At 42.7% G+C, this 18,500-nt stretch overlaps 1 protein-coding gene across 1 annotated transcript in view; it reads left to right on the forward strand.

Annotated features, from left to right (window-relative positions):
• The first annotated feature begins 7,669 nt into the window (after positions 1-7,669).
• Positions 7,670-18,500, forward strand: part of IL18R1 (interleukin 18 receptor 1) — a 35,250-nt gene continuing 24,419 nt past the window's right edge. Inside the window, exons 1-3 of the mRNA XM_062208793.1 lie at positions 7,670-7,727; positions 11,094-11,337; positions 15,699-15,864. Of these exons, the coding sequence (XP_062064777.1) occupies positions 7,670-7,727; positions 11,094-11,337; positions 15,699-15,864 (468 nt within the window). The remainder of the gene's footprint in view (positions 7,728-11,093; positions 11,338-15,698; positions 15,865-18,500) is intronic.

Below are 18,500 nucleotides of genomic sequence, written 5' to 3' on the forward strand. Positions count from 1 at the left end.
GAAAAGATCTCTCAAAAATGTACTTCGAGTTAACTTTGGTTGTTACTACTTTTCATGAAATGTTGGCAAGATAGAATTAATTGACACATCAGGGCTGATCCGGTCAGTCCCCTTGAGGGAGGCGAAATAGCGGGACGCCAGGAGCCCAGCAGTAGAACATGAGTGTACCCAGCGAGTCCTGTTGGGGCCTCACGTTTGCCAAGGGCGCGGAGCTGCTCCCCATAGCGTACGGCTGCTGCATTTAATGGGCAAGAGAACATGGAACTGCAGTCTTGACCCAACTGTCAGTCGACACCTTTCAGAATCCTGATGGAAACTACGTTTCTAGAAGGTTGTCCGCGGGATCCACAGGTTCCCTGCTTCTGGGTTAATCTGTGTCCCTAGATTGGCTTGCCCGTCCCACCCCAACCCCTTCCCAGGCCGGCGGGGCACAGGTGTCACCCCGGTCTCAGTGCTCGCGTTCCTGGCACCCGCTGGCCTGAAGGGTGCGCGCTACAGCCTTCGCGCTCCCAAGCGCCACTTCCAGGTCCTGCAGGTCACACGGCCCGGGGGTTCATAGGGCCCACGCCCCGTCTTGCAGCTGGGGCGGAAGGTACCGACAGCGTAGGGACGAGGGGTGGGATTTTCCAGCCGCGGCCCAGCGCCCCCGCGATCCTGCGGCTCGGGGAGCGGGCGGGCGGGGCCTCGGGTGGAGGAACCGGTGCTCCGGCCAGGCTCGCGGGCAGGAGCGCACGGCGCACCTCGCACTCTGGAACACTCCCGACCGGGAGCACCCCGGCACCCCGCATCGCGAGACTCCCGGACCTGGAGCATCCCCGGCGGGGAGCAGCGCCCACCTGCAGCCTGCAGTAGCCAGATTCCTCTGTGCCTTGGCTTTTTGCAAACCCTCGCCTTATCGCTTTAATCGCAGCCCTCTGCCCACTCCCCGGCCCTCGCGGCTCCTTTCCTTCCTGCCCTATTTCACAGCTGTCTGAGGCCGGGGTCTCCCCTTCTCACCTGCTTTCTCAGCTCTGCCTCCCCTTAGTAGCCGCGACCTGGTGTGCAGCAAAGGACAACCATCCCTGCCCCAGCCTCGGGGGCGCCCCTCGGAAGGTAAGGACGAGCTCTGCGACCACTCGAGCCCCCTACTCACTGCGAGGAGCCTGGGACCACGCAGCCTCAGGATCATGAAAAAAAGATAAATATGTATACCTGTGTGTGTGTGTGTGCTCCCCGTGTGCACGTGAATAGAGGAGCAATTGACAGGAAAGCATCATTAACTTTTCCCAGTTCTTTTTTCTGGAAAGGTGGGAACAGCTGGGATAAATGACAATAGTGATCATTTATTAAGCGCTTACTGTGTGTCCCACACAATGTAGAACGCTTATTTTCTTTTAATCAAAGTAGGCACTTGATTCAAGCTTAATAAAAGGGAGAGGGACCAAGTCACCTATATTACCGATTTTCATTCACCCCAGGGCATCTAGCTAGCGAGGACTAGATCCCAGACTGGCACCTGGATTTTCCCTATCGCAAGGTCTTTGTCTTTGATCTGAGGTCTTCCGGAAGTTACAATGCCCCACTGTATCACACATACCAGACACACCTACCAGAGATAGGGGTCTGAAACGACTGTGGCAATGTCACATCTTTCTCCTGCTCCAGTCTCAGGGCATCCGGAAACACTTGCTGTGGCAAAGGCAGCGCTGGGACCTGGGCAGGCCTCTCAACCCAAGGGCCTTGGATGAGCTGGAAAGGGTGCACTTGGGAACTGGGTCTGTACAGGTGCTGGGGACAGCATGCCTGGTGTCCCTGAGCGCAGATCAAGGCAGAGTTTTCTGGTTTGGGAATGCGTGGTGCCTGGCTGGGAAGCAGGGGCTGGTTCTGGAGCGGTGGAGACACCTTGTGGTGCAGGCTCCGACAGTTCTGCACTGCCTGGGCAGCAGCAGTTGAAGAGCAGAAAACCAGGCAACCACATTGGAAGGGCTGTAGGAGCCTGGGGCAGGGGCAGAGGGGAGGGCGTTCAGGTGGCAGAAAACGCACATTCGGGGTGGGATTTGGGAAAATCATGAGGATGACAGTGACCGGTGCTTCTGTGACCAAGGCCATGAAGTAGCAGTGACTTTCCTTGTCCGGCAGTTGGAAAGCCAAATCCCACAGATTCTTTGATCCTTAATGTGGAAGTGTGTGTGTGTGTGTGTGTGCGCACGCGCGCAGGAGGGAGAGATCATTTTCTATCGTTTTATAGACCGTGCATGGGATGCTGTGAAGAATGAATTTACATTATTCAAATTTGCTGCTGTTGTGATTTCCATCAAATCAGTTTATCTTAGGAGGTGCTCAATTGCATGTTTTGCTAATGGTACAATTTGCATCAAGGCAATTTACATCTATTTGTGGTGCCAGTTGATGACATCAACTGTAATCTGGGCTGGACCATTTGACTGTGAAACTAGCTTGGCTGTTTCTCCTTCTTGAGTATCAGTTTCTAGCAAATAATAAACCAACAAGTAGACAAAAGTGGAAATATGCCAATTAGTGATAAGTGCTATGCACACATGAAAGAAGCTAGGTGAAGAGGAGAGGGGTGTGTGTGTGTATTTGCACCTGGGCCAGCCAGCTCTGCTGCTTTTTCCTTGGAGTGCTCAGGGAGGACCTGTATGGGAGGAATTGGTATCAACAAATTTTAAAGGAAAGACAAGACTATGTACTCAACAGTAGAAAAGTATTTAGTAACTATTCGGGAAAAGTAAGTTTAATTAGATTATATCTTCAGTCCAAACAAGAAAATAAATTGTTGGTGGGTGAAATAGTTAAATATAAAATAACTAAGCCATTAAATGAAATAATACAGAGAATCATCTATTTGACCATTAAAAGAAAAGAAAAGCAATATTCTTTCCTTAGAAATGATAGGGAAATCACAAAGCAAAATGATGATTGGTTTGACTGCATCAATATAAAGTTTCCCATATGTTAACAAGTCAAAAGAGGAATTAAAATTAAACTAAACAAGTTGGAGAAAACACTAAAAATCCAAGAATTGGACAAAGATATCATTAAATGGTGTATAAACATGAAAATAAAATGGTTACTAATACAAGATTAGTGTTTTCATCATTTATACCAAAAGAAATGCAGATTCTGAAAATAATGAAGAGCAGGTGTTTGATCTAGCAGTTAAGGTGCTGGTTAAGATGCCCGAGTGCCAGGTCAAAGTGTATCAGTTCCATTTCTAGTTTTGACTCCTGACTCCAGGTTCCTGTCGATGCAGATCCTGGTCCGTAGCAGTGTTGGCTCAAGTAATTGGGTTCCTGCCACACATGTGAGAGACCTGGATTGAATACCTGGCTTCAGTCTTCAGCCAGCCTTACATTCTAGGCATTTGGGGGGAGTTAACCAACACATGGGAGTTCTCTCTCTCTCTCTCTCTCTCTCACATACACACACACACACACACACAGAGACACATGTATTTGTAAGCAAATATATATATATATATATTTTAAAAAATTTTGCTTACCCGAATAGGTTTTGAAAATGAGAATGCTAATTTTCCGAATGTGGTCTCGAGGTGCTATTCTGTACTACTGACGGAGGGAGTATGAATTATTGCAGCGCTTTTGGGATGTGATTTGGCAGTATTCATTTATCATGTTCCAAATGTGTTCTTCAATGCATTTCACTGTACTGCCATGTAGTCGTCCAAGAAATATAAGCAAATAATAGTAATAGAAATGTAAGCATATTATAATAATAGCCAGCATTTATTCACCAGATACTTCACAAAAGTAACTTTCCCATCAGCTTTGGGAGTTTGTTCTCTTATAGCCTTCTGTGGAAAAAGAAATTGATGTTCAGAGGGTAAAGCTCAAAATTGTGCAACTGGTAAAGGGTAGAATGAATAGTTCATCACTCAGCCAGGGTGACACCAGAGGCCATGGCCCCCAAACTGGGCCATTCCCTGTTACACATGAAGATGGTTGTTGGGGGAATTCATAATGTAATTCATCTTGGAAATGCTAATAGAGCCACATGAAGGAGTGTTAGCTGGCAATTAAGATGGTGTTACAGAGAGTTTTGTGACACTGGAAAATATTCATCATTTACTATTAAGTGGAAAGGCAGGGTATGGAATTATTTAACTGCCATTTTAATTATATGAAAACACATGGAAAAAGTAAGAGAAAGCATACTAAAATACTGTATATGTTGACATTATTTTCCTCTTTCCACTTTCATTTTATAAATGTTCTACATTGGACATATATTGCTTTAGAAAACAGAAAAAGACTTTAAAAAGAAAGAAAAAAGAAATGTAAAAGTTACAGAAAACAAAAGCACAAAGTTATCAACATCACACATAACACTAAAAAATACCCCCAAATTCTTACATGCAAAAAATTTAGTATATATGTTCTCCTATGTCTACTTCATTTGTACTTGTTAGGGTGATTATGAGATCAGAAGAGTTCTCTCTCTTTTTCTTTCAGAAATGAATTCATCATTTAATAAAATCTCAAATTCACTCATGATAATTACCAAATGCATTAAAATTTTTGTATACATAGAGACAAATATGAGGGTTTTTTGGTCTACTGGGATCTCAACATGTTTCATATTAAAACTCAGAGTTGACTTACAGACTACTGAATAGTATCATCATCCTTAGATCTTGAAAATTAAAAAAAAATGATTATGCTCTTTTAAGGCTATGTCATCCAGAGAAATGATATAAAACAAGGGTTTTCACTATAAGTAACATAAAAGGATAGACAGCATTAGTAACAAAATGTGTGTTGGGGTGCAGGGATGGGGGACGTTTTACACCTCAGTGCTGTTCTAATTTGATTATGTGCAGTTGGTACTTTCCATACATATATCCTCATTGCCTTTACATTACTGATTATTATCTCCTGGAAATTCCATCAACTATTTGGTGATGTAATTCATAAGACTAGCGTAACTGATTTGGAAGCTGAGTCACGGAACTTTTTCTAGGATTCAGGCATGAGTAATCTCCTTTCTAGGATGGGGAGATGAGTGGCAGTTGGTGATAGTGGAAGTATCCTGGCTGGGGAGGTTATCATGTACCCAGAAATTTTCATAAATATCTGATGGTTTTATCACTCAGTGACTTGGGCAGTAGGCCTTGTTATCATCTTTGTGTTGGTAATGAGCAAGCAGGCTCTGAGACTTTTAAGTAACTTGCTCAAGGTTGCACAGCTTCTGAGGGCTCAAACTGGCAGCTCCAGTGTGCATATCCCTGAAACCAAGCTCTTTCCATCCTGCTGCATGCCCTCCGTCCAGAGACAGCAAGGTGTGCAGTAAACAAGGAAGGTAGGATTATTTGTAAAATGTTCTGTCCTGGGGTGGCAGCTGTGAGCAACATCTCCATTTTGAGTGGATCTTGTGCCAAAAAGCAACTATACTTGTGCAGGACACTGACTATGGTGTAAATCAAAGTGCTATGTGCTGAGAATGAACCACCTCACCCCCCTACCCAATGAAAAGCCCTAACCAGCTTTCCTCATGGGACAGTCCATAGAACTTCTTCCAGCCATGCTGTCTCCCTTGAGCTTCAGCACAAGCCCCCAATAAACCTTGTCTGGGTTGCACCTTGGCCTCCTGCTAATTTCTGTTTGCAAGTGAGCCAAACAACGTGGGGTTGGTAACACACTGAGCAGAATCCTTCCTCCATCCTACTCCCTGAAATTGTAATTAGGAAGATAAAGTATGGGTTGAAATGGGATAAAATTTCAATGCAGATCTCAGTTCCCCAGGGTCATGGTCAATGTGGAGGATGGTGCTGAAGTGCAGGAAACTGGCACTTGTCTCTCCATTTCCCCAAAATAAACACACATGGTGGCTGTGCATCATGGCTCAGCTGGAAGCAACCTCTTGGGACACTGCATTCCATATGAGAGTTGCACTTTGATTTCTGGGTCCTTTGCAATTTCTTTTAAGATTTATTTATTTATTTGAAAGGCAGAGTTAGAAGGAGAGAGAAAAGAAGAGAGAGAGAGAGAGAGAGCGAGAGAGAATCTTCCACCCACTGGTTCACTCCCCAAATGACCACAACAACCAGGGCTGGGCCAAGCTAAGGTCAGGAACCAGAAGCTTCTCCTGGGTCTTCCTGGGTGGCAAGAACCCAAGTACTTGGGCCATCTTCCATTGCTCTCCCAGGCACGTTATTAGGGAGCTGGACGGAAAGTGGAGCATCCAGGACTCAAATGGGCACCCATAAGGGATTCCGGCACTGCAGGCAGTAACCTATCCCAGCCCCCACCTCTCCTTTGCTTTTAATTCAGCTTCTGGTACTGCACACCCTGAGAGGCAGCAAATGCTGGTTCAAGTTCTTGGATTCCTGCTACCCACATAGGAAACCTGGGTGTAATTCCTGGCTCCTGCCTTCAGTCTGGCTCAGTCCTTCCCATTGCAAACATTTGAGGAGTGAGGCAGCAGTTGGAAGAGCTCTCTCCTCTCTTCCTCTCTCTCTGCCTTTCAAATAAATACATAAATAAAACTAAGGAAAACACATATGAGCATGTGAGTGCAGACCTACACAAATGTACACAACTGTTTTTCATTGACAAAATCTTAGTGCTTACTATGTGCAAGGCATTGTGCTGGATTTTGGTGTTCTACTCATGAGCAAAATAGACTTACTTCCTAGACTTATGAAACTCACTCTCTGCAGAAAGAACATGGATTTCTAAAAATTCAACTAAAATGAAGATCTAATTACAAATCATGACAAGTGCAGGGTGCTCCAATCGAAAAGGAAACATAGTTGCCAAGCCTTTGATCGACAAGGCCGCTAAGCCTTTGCTCAAGTTTGCCGCACTTCCGCATCCCAGTGACTCAGCATTTCCAACAATCTAAGATGGCCCCTGGGGGAGGTACCTAGCCCGACAGGAGACTTCCGTATTCATGAACAGTATGAGTCCTCGGCTGTGATTGGCCCTTGAGGGTGTGCCCGGCTCGTGTCTTGCCTTACCTTTCAGCTGGTTGGCTCGGTTCCCTTGTGCCCTGGACAGCCCCCTTTCTGTGTCTATAAAAGCTCTTCCCCTCCCAAGAAAGTCAAGAACCCGGCTGCGCCCTGGGTGTTGACTGATCTCCCGGCTCTGGTGTGGTTCCTTTGCCGCCGACACTCATCATTCCGCTCGGCCCCGGAGCTCCCCAGGCTGGCCCTGAGGAGCTCCATCAGACCTGCTGCCCCGAGACGAGCAGCAGTCAAGTATTTGCACTCACACACACACACAAACACAATCCTACATGGACAGAACTGTCATACATATCTTGGTATATCACAGGCTTTTATTGATAGAATAAGAGATTTTCTAGAATTATCATGGCCTTCCACTTTGACCTCAGAGACACAATTTAATAGGCCAGGCTAAAACTTAACAGGCTCCATTGTATTAGAAAATCACATTATTAGAAATTTCCTCTGGAAGGTGAAATTTACTGTTGTACCAATTTTATCAATTCTTTATGGATTGAAGTTTCAACAATTGATGCCAGTATAAGGAATAGGAGAATCCTGTGGGCTGGCTTTTAAAGTCTGTATTCCAGAAGCTTGTTTAAAGCCTTTCTAAGTTAGGTATGCTTTTTTGAGAAAGCTCTGCCTGTACTACTGTTATTCTGTTTTCCAGAGACATCATTTGAAGCTAAATTCTACCCAAGCATGTGTCAGAGAGAATTACCCCTGACAATTTTGTTGCTTGTACTTGTACACACAGCAGGTAAGTGATAATAATTATTCACCAACATTTTCCATTAGGAATCTAGCAGGAAAATCAGGCTTTGGTTTTTCTTTGGAGGAAGCTAATTGGTGCTGAATTTATTAAAGTTGGTGATTTAAAGTTTTACTTTATAGAGTTGAGGCACAGAAAGTTGAGCTGCCAACTTGCAATGCTGGCATTCCACATGGGAGTGCCAGTTCAAGTCTCAGCTGCTCCACTTGCTATCCAGTTCCCTGCTAATCTACCTGGGAAGGCAGTGAAAGATGGGCCTAGGTCTTGGGACCCTGCCACCCATGTGGGAGACCAGGATGGAGTTCTTGGCTCCTGGCTTCAGCCTGGCCCAGACCCAGCTGTTGTGGTCAGTTGAGGAGTGAACCAGAAGAGGGAAGATATCTCTCTCTTTCTTTCTCTGCCTCTCCTTCTCTTTTTTTCATTCTGCCTTTCATATAAATAATATATATCTTAAATTTTAAAAAGTTGCACCACTTGATGAATGAAACTTTCACATGAGTGGGATTAAATAGAGAAGACATGTATGGTACAACTGGAAAAGATTTAGCTCTCTGAGTTTATGTAGAGAGAGCAAGATATAAACACCTGTGCCAGGAAATAAATCACATTTGTCTGAAATGAAAATTTGCTTTGTGTTATGTGAAACTGAGGAGCAAACAGACACCTTCACTGTTGGTTTTTAGAAGGTTTTGTGTAAATTCTCCTTCCTGAAGGAGAAGGCAAAGTTTCATCTCATTATTTAGGTGATAATAAGGACAGAGAGTGGGAAAGTACCTTACAGATCTTAAACACGTGTTAGTGTTATCATTAATACACCAGAAAGACTGGTTAGACTGGGGAGCTCAGGTAGACGTCACAGCAGGTGTCAGATGCCAGTTTTAATGTATTGACAGTGACTGCTTTGATGCCTTTTCCCCCTAAATTGGAAGGAGTCTGAATGCTCATTGTTTGGAGAAGAGTTCCATAATAGGATAGGAAGATTTTTCTTCAGCTTTGGAAGAGAACAGGGGAGCAGAGATGTAATTTTTGTTGATTTGGAGAGAGAAACATATGGGCCCATCACCACTATCTTGAGAATTACTGCTGAAGAGAAGGCAGAATTAATTTTGTGTTGTGTTCAAATAGTACAATTCCAATCTGGGGGTGTAGTTACTTAAATGGTCTGTGTATTGTGCAGATTCATATGATGCCGTACTGTCAACATGTTAGAGAGGCAAGGTCGATCCTCTCTTCTTGATGTGGGATGATCTGTCCAAAACTACTAAGTGAAAAAGCAAGGTGCAGGAAAATGTGTCATGAGCCCGGGGCTCTGTGGACACACACTGATAACCTCACTCCCAGGTACCACCAAGACAAGTTCCAGATACAGAAAGCAACTCTACAGCTTGTGGTATATGATCACTGAGATCCCAGCTCTTTGTCCTTTTAGATGCTTGGAGCACACCTTTCATGAATAGACTATACTTAAGATTAGGCTCATTTAATCCAGTTGAAATTAGGTGATGGCATCCTATCATTTTCCAAAGTCAAGACAATTCCAAACACAGGTTTCATTCTAAAGGATGCAGGTTCTGGGACCTGCTGGGTTTGGGGAAGAGAGGAAGTGCCTATTGTGGCACTTTGAACTCCACACAAAGTGAATTTCACTCATTCTTCATTCTACAACTCTGCAGCCTACAAATTCTTCATTCTACAAATGTACAATTGTTGTACTATTATTTCCAACAAACATTATGTTAATTAACAAAGCCTCCAGTGTTAAAAATGTAAAATTAGATGTCGAACACCATTTGCTCTCTTTCAACTGCCAGCCACCCACCCCTGCAGAGTATATGTTTCATACTAGGTTCTTCAAATGATAACTACCTCCAAAAACAAATGAGTGCCTAAGTCCCTCAAAATACAGAGTATGTGCTTATGGAAACTTTTTTATATATTACCAAAACATCGAAATCTGGAAATAACTTAAATATCTACCAGATACTTGGCCAATAACCCAAATCCCCAAAATTCATTAATTAATAGAATGGATAAGTTGTCAGATACTCACAGGACACATTTGGATATTACATAACAGTGAGAGAAGAACACATGACTGCTATATGCAACAGCATTGTTGCCTGTCAAAGACATGATGACACACAAAATATTCCAGACACAAAAGATCAGATGGCCTGTGATTCATGCACTTTATTATATTGTCTCTAAAAGCCAAAAATAAATTGCTAATGACTTGCCATAGTGTTGAATGTCAGTTAAAACTAATATCCACAACTTCTCTGCTAAAGTATTGAAAGGTAGACTAGAGATTGTTTAGCATCAACTAAGCGTTAACTCTTGTACCTATGATAGACTTGACATTCATGGTTTCAAAGAGCGACTCTGTCATTTGAGCCACTTCCTCCTTTTGTTGTGGTTAACAACACTGAGTTAAAACCAGACTGTTGTTTTGTGAAATAAGCCCTAACTCTAAGGAGGGCATTTTGTTTATGTCCTCAGGGAAATGTTTTATCCAAGTAAAAGATTCCTATTCTCCAGATACAGGTAAAAGACATCCTTCAGCCACAGGAGGACGGGCTATGAGAGAAACCCATTAAGGATGCCTTTGAACTCACAGAAGTACAAAAGGAGGAGACTCAGCACCTACTCTGTGTAGATGAAAGGATCAGATAAAATTTCAAAGCTACAGAAACTAGGTTAATTGAGAAAGAGGGAGGGAGGAGGAGGAGGAGAGAGAGTTCAAAAAGGGGAAGTGAGATTATATGAATCAGTTCTGGATTATCCCTTACTGTAACGACAGATATACACAGACCATAAGCTACTCATGTATACTATAGCTAGCTGCTCTCCTGCCTGGGAAATGGTTAGGTCGACTGCCTGGACACAAGCTGGAAGGGACATCTGATGACACAGATGAAAAACACCGAGGTCTCTAGGTTATTGTCTTCTGTTTCATGCAGACACCGCCTTAGTTGGGGGTGTGTGGAGTAAACAATACTTGCATGGCAATACTTCTCTAGTTTTTTCTTCCAGTTGTGATGTGTAATATTTCCTTTTAAAGGATGACACAATGCTTACCAAACATCTAGCTATGTTGGGTCAAGTTTTGACACCTTCCTATTCGGGAAAAGCTGTTGGGAGTTTTGCCTTCACCAATGTTCTGAAAGTGTCTTATCCTTTCTAGTTTTGGGAAAAAAATGATGCTTAGATAACAGAATGTACAGGAACGTGTTGTTGAGATTTTGCAGGGATTTCTTAACTAACCTTGCTTCTTCACATAGTGCATTATGTGAAGAAAAAGAATTACCTGTACCATTTTTGTTTTTTCCTTTTTCCTTTGCTCATCTTTCAAAGAAACTTGCACTTTACGATCTCACATTACTGCAGTGGAAGGGGAACCCTTCTATTTGAAATTTTGCTTATCTTCATCTGAGCAAAAGAGCGAACCAAGCACTATAAGATGGTACAAAAGTGGCGAGTCACATGGACGTGTTGGGCTAAACACAAGCAGTTCACCCAGAATTTCTGTGCATGATTTTTCTTTGGAGTTTTGGCCAATTGAGTTGGATGACAGAGGAACTTACTTTTTCCAGATGGGGTGAGTGTACTTTTTTCTTTGTTTTATGTCATTGTACTCTTTGTCCTGTGTTCAGCAACTAAGTCTATAGTAAGCTGAGAGGATAGATCATCCATTCCTGTTTTCTCTCTTATTTGCCCTACTACATGAAAGAAATACTTCATTATTGAAAAAATAAATGAAATAATCTTTGATGTTTGTTTTCTTAGCAACCCTAATGAAAATTGAATACCCTCACAGGATTTCCATTTGGGAATTCTTGTCAATGATAAGCAAAGATCAAATGAAAGTTGGATTTTAAATTCGGCTGCTCCTATTGTTTAAGATGTCCCAGTTGAGTGAAATCAACAGCTGGTACCTCACAATGATATTAACATGTAGAGAGAGGGGTGCAGGGTCTGCTTCCTGGGTGGTATCTTTAGTCTAGAGAGGGCAGTTGGGTTTGATGTAGACACCTATGTGTCTACATCAGCAGGAGTCAGGTCACCATGGTAGTGAAGGAGCTCTTTTCTTGGTAGCCACTCACAAACTCATAGCCAGGGGCAGCAAATGAAGAGGGCATTGGAAGTGTTTGACCAGCTGTTCATGGCATGGTCCTAGATCCTACCAGGATCCTCATCATGGAGGAGCATAACTTCTATGAGATGGGAGCAACCAACCAAATGCGTCAGCCACTATCACTGAACTTGCTTCTCTTTGTGGGTATATACTAGGGTACTTTAAAAGTTTTTTGAAAAAAAAAATGGAATTAAATGCTACATTTATTTTAGTGCAAATGCTTTGAAGTCCTCGCATTTTTTTCACCATTAACATTTTCAGTGAAACTTTGAATAGCCCTCATATAAGTAATTTTATAGAGTTGAGACTGGCCTGTAGACAATAGCTCAGGGTCAACTGAGTGGTGGTGGTGAGTTGTAGATGTCGCAGATTTCTTGCAGGAGTGCCTCTAGAATGAGTCCCGATCTCTATCAGCCATGCTCTTGAGAGCAAAGTGAGATCTCACACTGAAACCTTGATAGCACTCTTGTGGTTTTGCAAAAAGTGAGGTCATTTTTGTTTGTATATGTAGGAACTCTGAGGAGTCAGAAAGAAATTAAAGAGCTCAAAAAATTCACCTATTTCATATGAACTTTAAAGGGAGATTACAGAAATGGGTTACAACTAGCTAACTCATTAGGAAGTTAAGGAAGCTAAGGGAGAATGAATTTTCATAATTGGGGTAGGTGAAAAAAAATGAATATCCCCACTTCCAAATCACGGTTAAATAAAGACGTGATTTAAAAGAGTGGAGCATTCTGTTCAGAGCATCCAAGGGAAGATTCCATCAGCTCCAACCATCTCTTGGAGATGATAGAGGCAGGAAACAGTCATCATCTTTCTGATATGAAATGGGGAGTCCATTGCCTGGGTTAGGGAGAGAAAGTGGAATCATCAGACAGAAACTGGGAGTCAGTAAGGCATGGAGGGATGGGATGACAGAGATGAGAGGTGGCTAAGATTGGCCTTTGTGATAAATCCTTAAGAGTGTTGGAGACTGATGAGTAATAGGAGAGTTAAGCAATGATAGGAGAAGCAGCTTTGACCATGGCTGTGACAATACATGGGATTCTACATGGGGGTTGTTTGTTTTGGATATCTGAGAGCACAGAGAATATAAACATCTTCAAATATAATATATGTCTGAAGGCTGCAAACATAATATAATGATAAGCAAGCAGCGATGTTAATAACCTCATTTGATCAGTACTTCTTGTATACATATTTTGAACTATCACACCATGCCCCAGAAATATGCACCATTATTGTGTGTTATTCAGACATTATTTAAAAGTTGTGTAAAGAGATGGAAATGTTTACTAAAATAATCAATCATCACACATTGTATACATGCAACATTATACAGTCCTCCACAAAAAGAACAATTAAACTAAAAATATATAGTGTGTGTGATTGTTAAGCAGTGTTCTGTTTACTGAAGATCTGTACATGTGTGTTTATATGCATTTGTGTATATGAATATATGCATGAATGTGTATGTATAAGTACATGCATGTATGTGTGTGTGCTTGTGTGTACGTGCAGGGTGGATTTGCTGGTCACAGGGAATTGGTACTTGCAGTTTTGGGTCAGTTGCCTCTGCTTCATGCCAGCCTTTTAACTCTTTGACGGTTGGTGTAGGCTGTTAATTGTTCAGCACTCCCAGTGCAGTGATGAGTACCGGAGCAGGGTGGGATACTCAGGCTCTCAGTATCTGTTGACCATGAAAGATTGAGAACTTCAAGGTAGAGAACAAAGAAATCTGACACAATGGGAACAGCCATGCACCTTATGGCTTGTAAGCAACAAGACCAGAGAGATACAGAAATCTCTCCCTCTCCAGCTCAGTGAGGCTGAACTTGGGAAATCTTCACAATAGAGGAGAGGATGCTGCCAGTGGAATTCCGAGTCCTTACCACATTCAGGTAGCTCTCATGTTCCGTGGCCTCTGGCCCACTGCTTTTAGTAATGGAGACGGCTCAACACCCTCTTCAGAAGTGGCTGACCTTGTATAAATTCATGCCCAAGGTGAAAGGACCACTCACATGCATTGTGAAGGCAAAGGATCAAACAGAAGTGTGCTTGCATTCTGGCCCTCATCCTGAGACAGGTGTGTGAACCTGTGCAAGCTGTTTAATGTCTCTTGAGACTTAGTTTTCTCATTTGAACACAATGAAAATAGTCATCTCCCTTGCACACGAGTGCTATCATACCTGAACCTCAGCGAGTGCTGATCTTGTCTTCACCCTATTGCATACTAAAAAGGGAATTGGAAGAGCCAAAATGGGTGAAAATTTGTGAGATACATGGGACAACTTAGCAGCCCCTGTTACTGTATTTAGCGGTGTGAACAAATATCAGATTGCAAATATTTTCCATTTTAAGAGCTCCTTTTAAAATTACTTTCAATTATTTTGTTTTTCTAGATGACTAATTTCTGTTCAGAAAGAACAATGACTGTAAACTCTGTTCAAACTCACTTTTTTTAGTAAGGCATTTACAGTGCCAATACAACAGGACTTCAATTTACTCAAAAGCAAGAGGAGGGGGTTGCAAACTGCCCTGAGAAATATAAAACCTGATGCAGATATGAGGGCACTTCAGAGAGTTCATAGAAAATGACATTAAAAAGATGTCAAGGGAACAGGAGCCAGCATTGCGGCATAGCGGGTTGAGCTGCCACCTCTGATACCTGTATCCCATATGGGCACCAGCTCAAGATCCACTCCACTTCTGATCCAGCTCCTGCTAATACACCTTGGAAGGCAGCAGAAGACCCAAGTGCTTGGGCCCCTGTCACTCATGTGGGAGACCTGGAGGAAGTTCATGGCTTCTAGAAACTTCCAGCACTGGTTGTTGAGGATATTTGGGGAGTGAACCAGCAGGTGGAAGTTCTTTCTCTTTTTCTCTCTCCCTCTGTAACTCTGACTTTCAAGTAAGTAAATAAATTTTTAAAAAGAGATTAAGCTTATTTAGGTTCAAATTTTTGTGAATTCCATATATAGTTTTTATAAAATGCATTTTCATGAACTTTTTGAAGATGTCTTGTACATACTCATTCAAAAAATAATGTCAGGAGTTTGTTTATAGATCTTGTGAAACCAAGGCTACTGTCTCATCCTGGGTGAAGAATCTCTGAACTTGTCAATCCTCAAATGTCATTGACAGTCCAAACACTTGCTGCTGTGACATCTATAATGCATGTCCTGCAGAAGGATGTCAGTGGGTGTGTATACTTGCATGTGTGTGTACCTGGATGTTTGTGTACCTATATGCATGTATTCCTGCATGTTTGTGTGCCTGCATGCATGTGTATACCTGCATGTGTGTATTCCGGCAGGGGAGTGTACCTGCCTATGGATATGCCCATGTGTGTGCCTCATGTGTGTGTACATGCATGTCTGTATACCAATATGTGTGTACCTACATGTGTGTACCTAAATATGTATGCCTGCGTGTGTACCTGTATCTGTATGTGTACCTGCATGTGTGTATGTATTATCTGCATGTTTGTGTGTACATACATGTGTATACCTGAATGTGTGTGTATACCTGCATGTGTGTATTTATACTTGCATGTGTGTGTACCTGCATGTGTGTGTACCACATGTGCACATGTAGTGCATTTAGACTTATCTTTTAACCTCATCCCACCCCATGAACAGTTGCTAAATTTTTTACTGCTCTGAACCATGGGAAGGTGGCGCAGGGTTTGAACACCAATCAGTCTCTTTAAACAAAAAGAAGAAAAGCAATTGAATGGGTTGGTCACTAAAAGGAAGATAAATGACACTTGTGAAGTCTCTGTGGTAATTACAAAATACATTTACACCCTTGTTTTATAGAAATAATACTCGGGAATGGAAATTAAACGTCATCAGAAGAAATAAGAACAGCTGCTTTACTGAAAAACGAGTAACTAGTAAAAGTGTAGAAGTTCAAAAAGCTTTGATTATATCCTGTACAAACAGTTACTATCAAAGACTCATTAACAGAACAACACTATATAAGGTAATGCTTCTAGAATATTTTAACTTAAGACTTAGTAGAAAAGATGAAACTCCAAAATGAGGATCTGGTGGCTGTGGACAGCTAGTGGTCTCCTAATAAACTGAGCCTATGTATTTGATGTGGCCTGTCTGAGTAAAGTGTCCTCATGAGATTGTTGCAAAGAGCTGACAGCCTCAATGTGTGTGTGTGTGTGTGTGTGGCCCAGAAGCATCCCTGTGTTGGATGTTCAATCAATAATAACAACTTCTGCTTCTCTGCCCTTTCCCTCTTTTTCCTGCAATCAACTTTTAGGAACACTAGATAAATATTTTTCATTTTATTCTGTCTCATATACTTAGAAATTTAAAACTCTATTGTATAAATTTTCTGTGACTATGTGAGTTCATTTTATAAAATTGGAATATTGAAAAAGAGATAATGAAGAAAGCAAAAATTACTCAGGACTCCCACCAACCAGACTTTGGGTATTTGTCTGGGTGAACAACTCCTTTGAAAAAGTGGTAGGGCCGGCGCCACGGCTCACTAGGCTAATCTTCCACCTGCAGCGCCGGTACTCTGGGTTCTAGTCCTGGTTGGGGCACCGGATCTGTCCCGGTTGCTCCTCTTCCAGTCCAGTTCTCTGCTGCGGCCCGGGAGTGCAGTGGAGGATGGCCCAAGTGCTTGGGCCCTGCACCTGCATGGGAGACCAGGAAGAAGCACCTGGGTCCTGGCTTGGATTGGCACAGCGCACCGGCCATAGCAGCCATTTGGGGGGTGAACCAATGGAAGGAAGACCTTTCTCTCTGTCTCTCTCTCACTGTCTAAATCTGACTGTTCAAGGAAGGAAGGAAGGAAGGAAGGAAGGAAGGAAGGAAGGAGAAGAAGAAAGAAAGAAAGAAAGAAAGAAAGAAAGAAAGAAAGAAAGAGAGAGAGAGAGAGAGAGAGAGAGAGAGAGAGAGGGAGGGAGGGAGGAAGGAAGGGAGGAAGGAAGAAACGAAGAGTGGTAGGTTTCTCTATTGTGATCATTCGTCCACATCTTGAAGTATTCTTCCAAACATGGAATTCTATTTTGCGTATGACATGTTTCATCTAAATAATTCCCTTGTTATTGTACATTTGTGAGTTTCCTTCTTTTAAGTAGCAAATAACATTTCCATAGCTCTTTGGGTGTATATATGATTTGCCCTTCAACCAAATCCCTGAAAGTAGAATGAGTGGATCCAAGGCTATGAGCATGACTGATGACCCCCATTACCAAATAGTCTCCAGAGAACTCTGTCAGTTTTAAATATCATCCCTGGTAAAACAAGCTCACATCTCCACATAGTGGGAAGCAATATTTTTATTTTTCTGACAGGCAGAGTGGACAGTGAGAGAGAGACAGAGAGAAAGGTCTTCCTTTTGCCATTGGTTCACACTCCAATGGCCGCCGCGGCTGACACACCGCACTGATCTGAAGCCAGGAGCCAGGTGTTTCTCCTGGTCTCCCATGGGATGCAGGGCCCAAGCACTTGGGCCATCCTCCACTGCACTCCTGGGCCACAGCAGAAAGCTGGCCTGGAAGAGGGGCAACCGGGACAGAATCCGGCGCCCCGACCGGGACTAGAACCCGGTGTGCTGGCCATGCAAGGTGGAGGATTAGCCTATTGAGCCACGGCGCTGGCCGGGAAGCAATATTTTTTAAAGTTCTAAAAATCGGACATGGGAAATTGTTGAAACTCTTAGTGTTTTCCTTTTCCTTTATTTTTGGAATAGTAAATTAAGCTTTTAAAGTTACTTATGGCATCTTACTGTTACTGCCTTTGTGGACTGCCTGATTATTTTCTTCAGTTTGTGTGCCTTCTGCTTGCTGCATTGCAAGAGCTCTTTTAGACTCTGCTCTGGAGCATATATGGGAATACTTAAAAAGTTTAGGGTGGGACAGGCCTTTTTCTTAGTGTTTAAGATGCCTTCATCCTTCAATGGAGTGCCTGGGTTTGCTACTTGGCTCCAGCTCCTGTGTCGATCTTCCTGCTAATGCAGACCCTGACAGGAAGTGGTGATTGCACAAGTAATTGAATTTCTACTACCTATCTGGGAGACTGAATTGCATTTCTGGTTCCAGACTTGGGTACCCTTTGCAACTCTGGACATTTGTAGAGTGAACCAGCAGATGTGAGCCCTTTCTGTCTGTCTGTCTGTCTATGTCTGCGCCTCTCCACTAAATACATAAATAATTTAAAATAAAATTTAAAATTTTCTGTAAAATGCAATTAAAAGAGAATGTATATTTTCATGACCCTCCCTCCCACACTTTTGCAATTCTGTAACTTTAATCAGCAGTTAATTCTCATCCACATTGACTATCTGTAGATTTTTGAAAGTGGTGACAGGATACATAGGTATCTGAAGTGTAGAGCTTGTTCAGTGAATCTTCATTAGATTTTCTTGACAATCCCAGGTGGATGTGGTATGGGACTGTCCTTATTCCTTTGATCCAGATGGCTTTGTTGAGCCTGGTATCAGTGTGCTCATCTGGAATCCCCATCTCCTTCATGGAGTTTGGTTTTCCCAAGGTTTATTTTATTTATTTGAAAGACATAGTTACAGAGAGAGGTAGAAACAGAGAGAGAGAGAGAGAGAGAGAGAGAATCTTCCATACACTGATTCGTTCCCCA

The sequence above is a fragment of the Lepus europaeus genome, chromosome 13, assembly GCF_033115175.1.
Source record: "Lepus europaeus isolate LE1 chromosome 13, mLepTim1.pri, whole genome shotgun sequence".
Taxonomy (NCBI): Eukaryota; Metazoa; Chordata; class Mammalia; order Lagomorpha; family Leporidae; genus Lepus; species Lepus europaeus.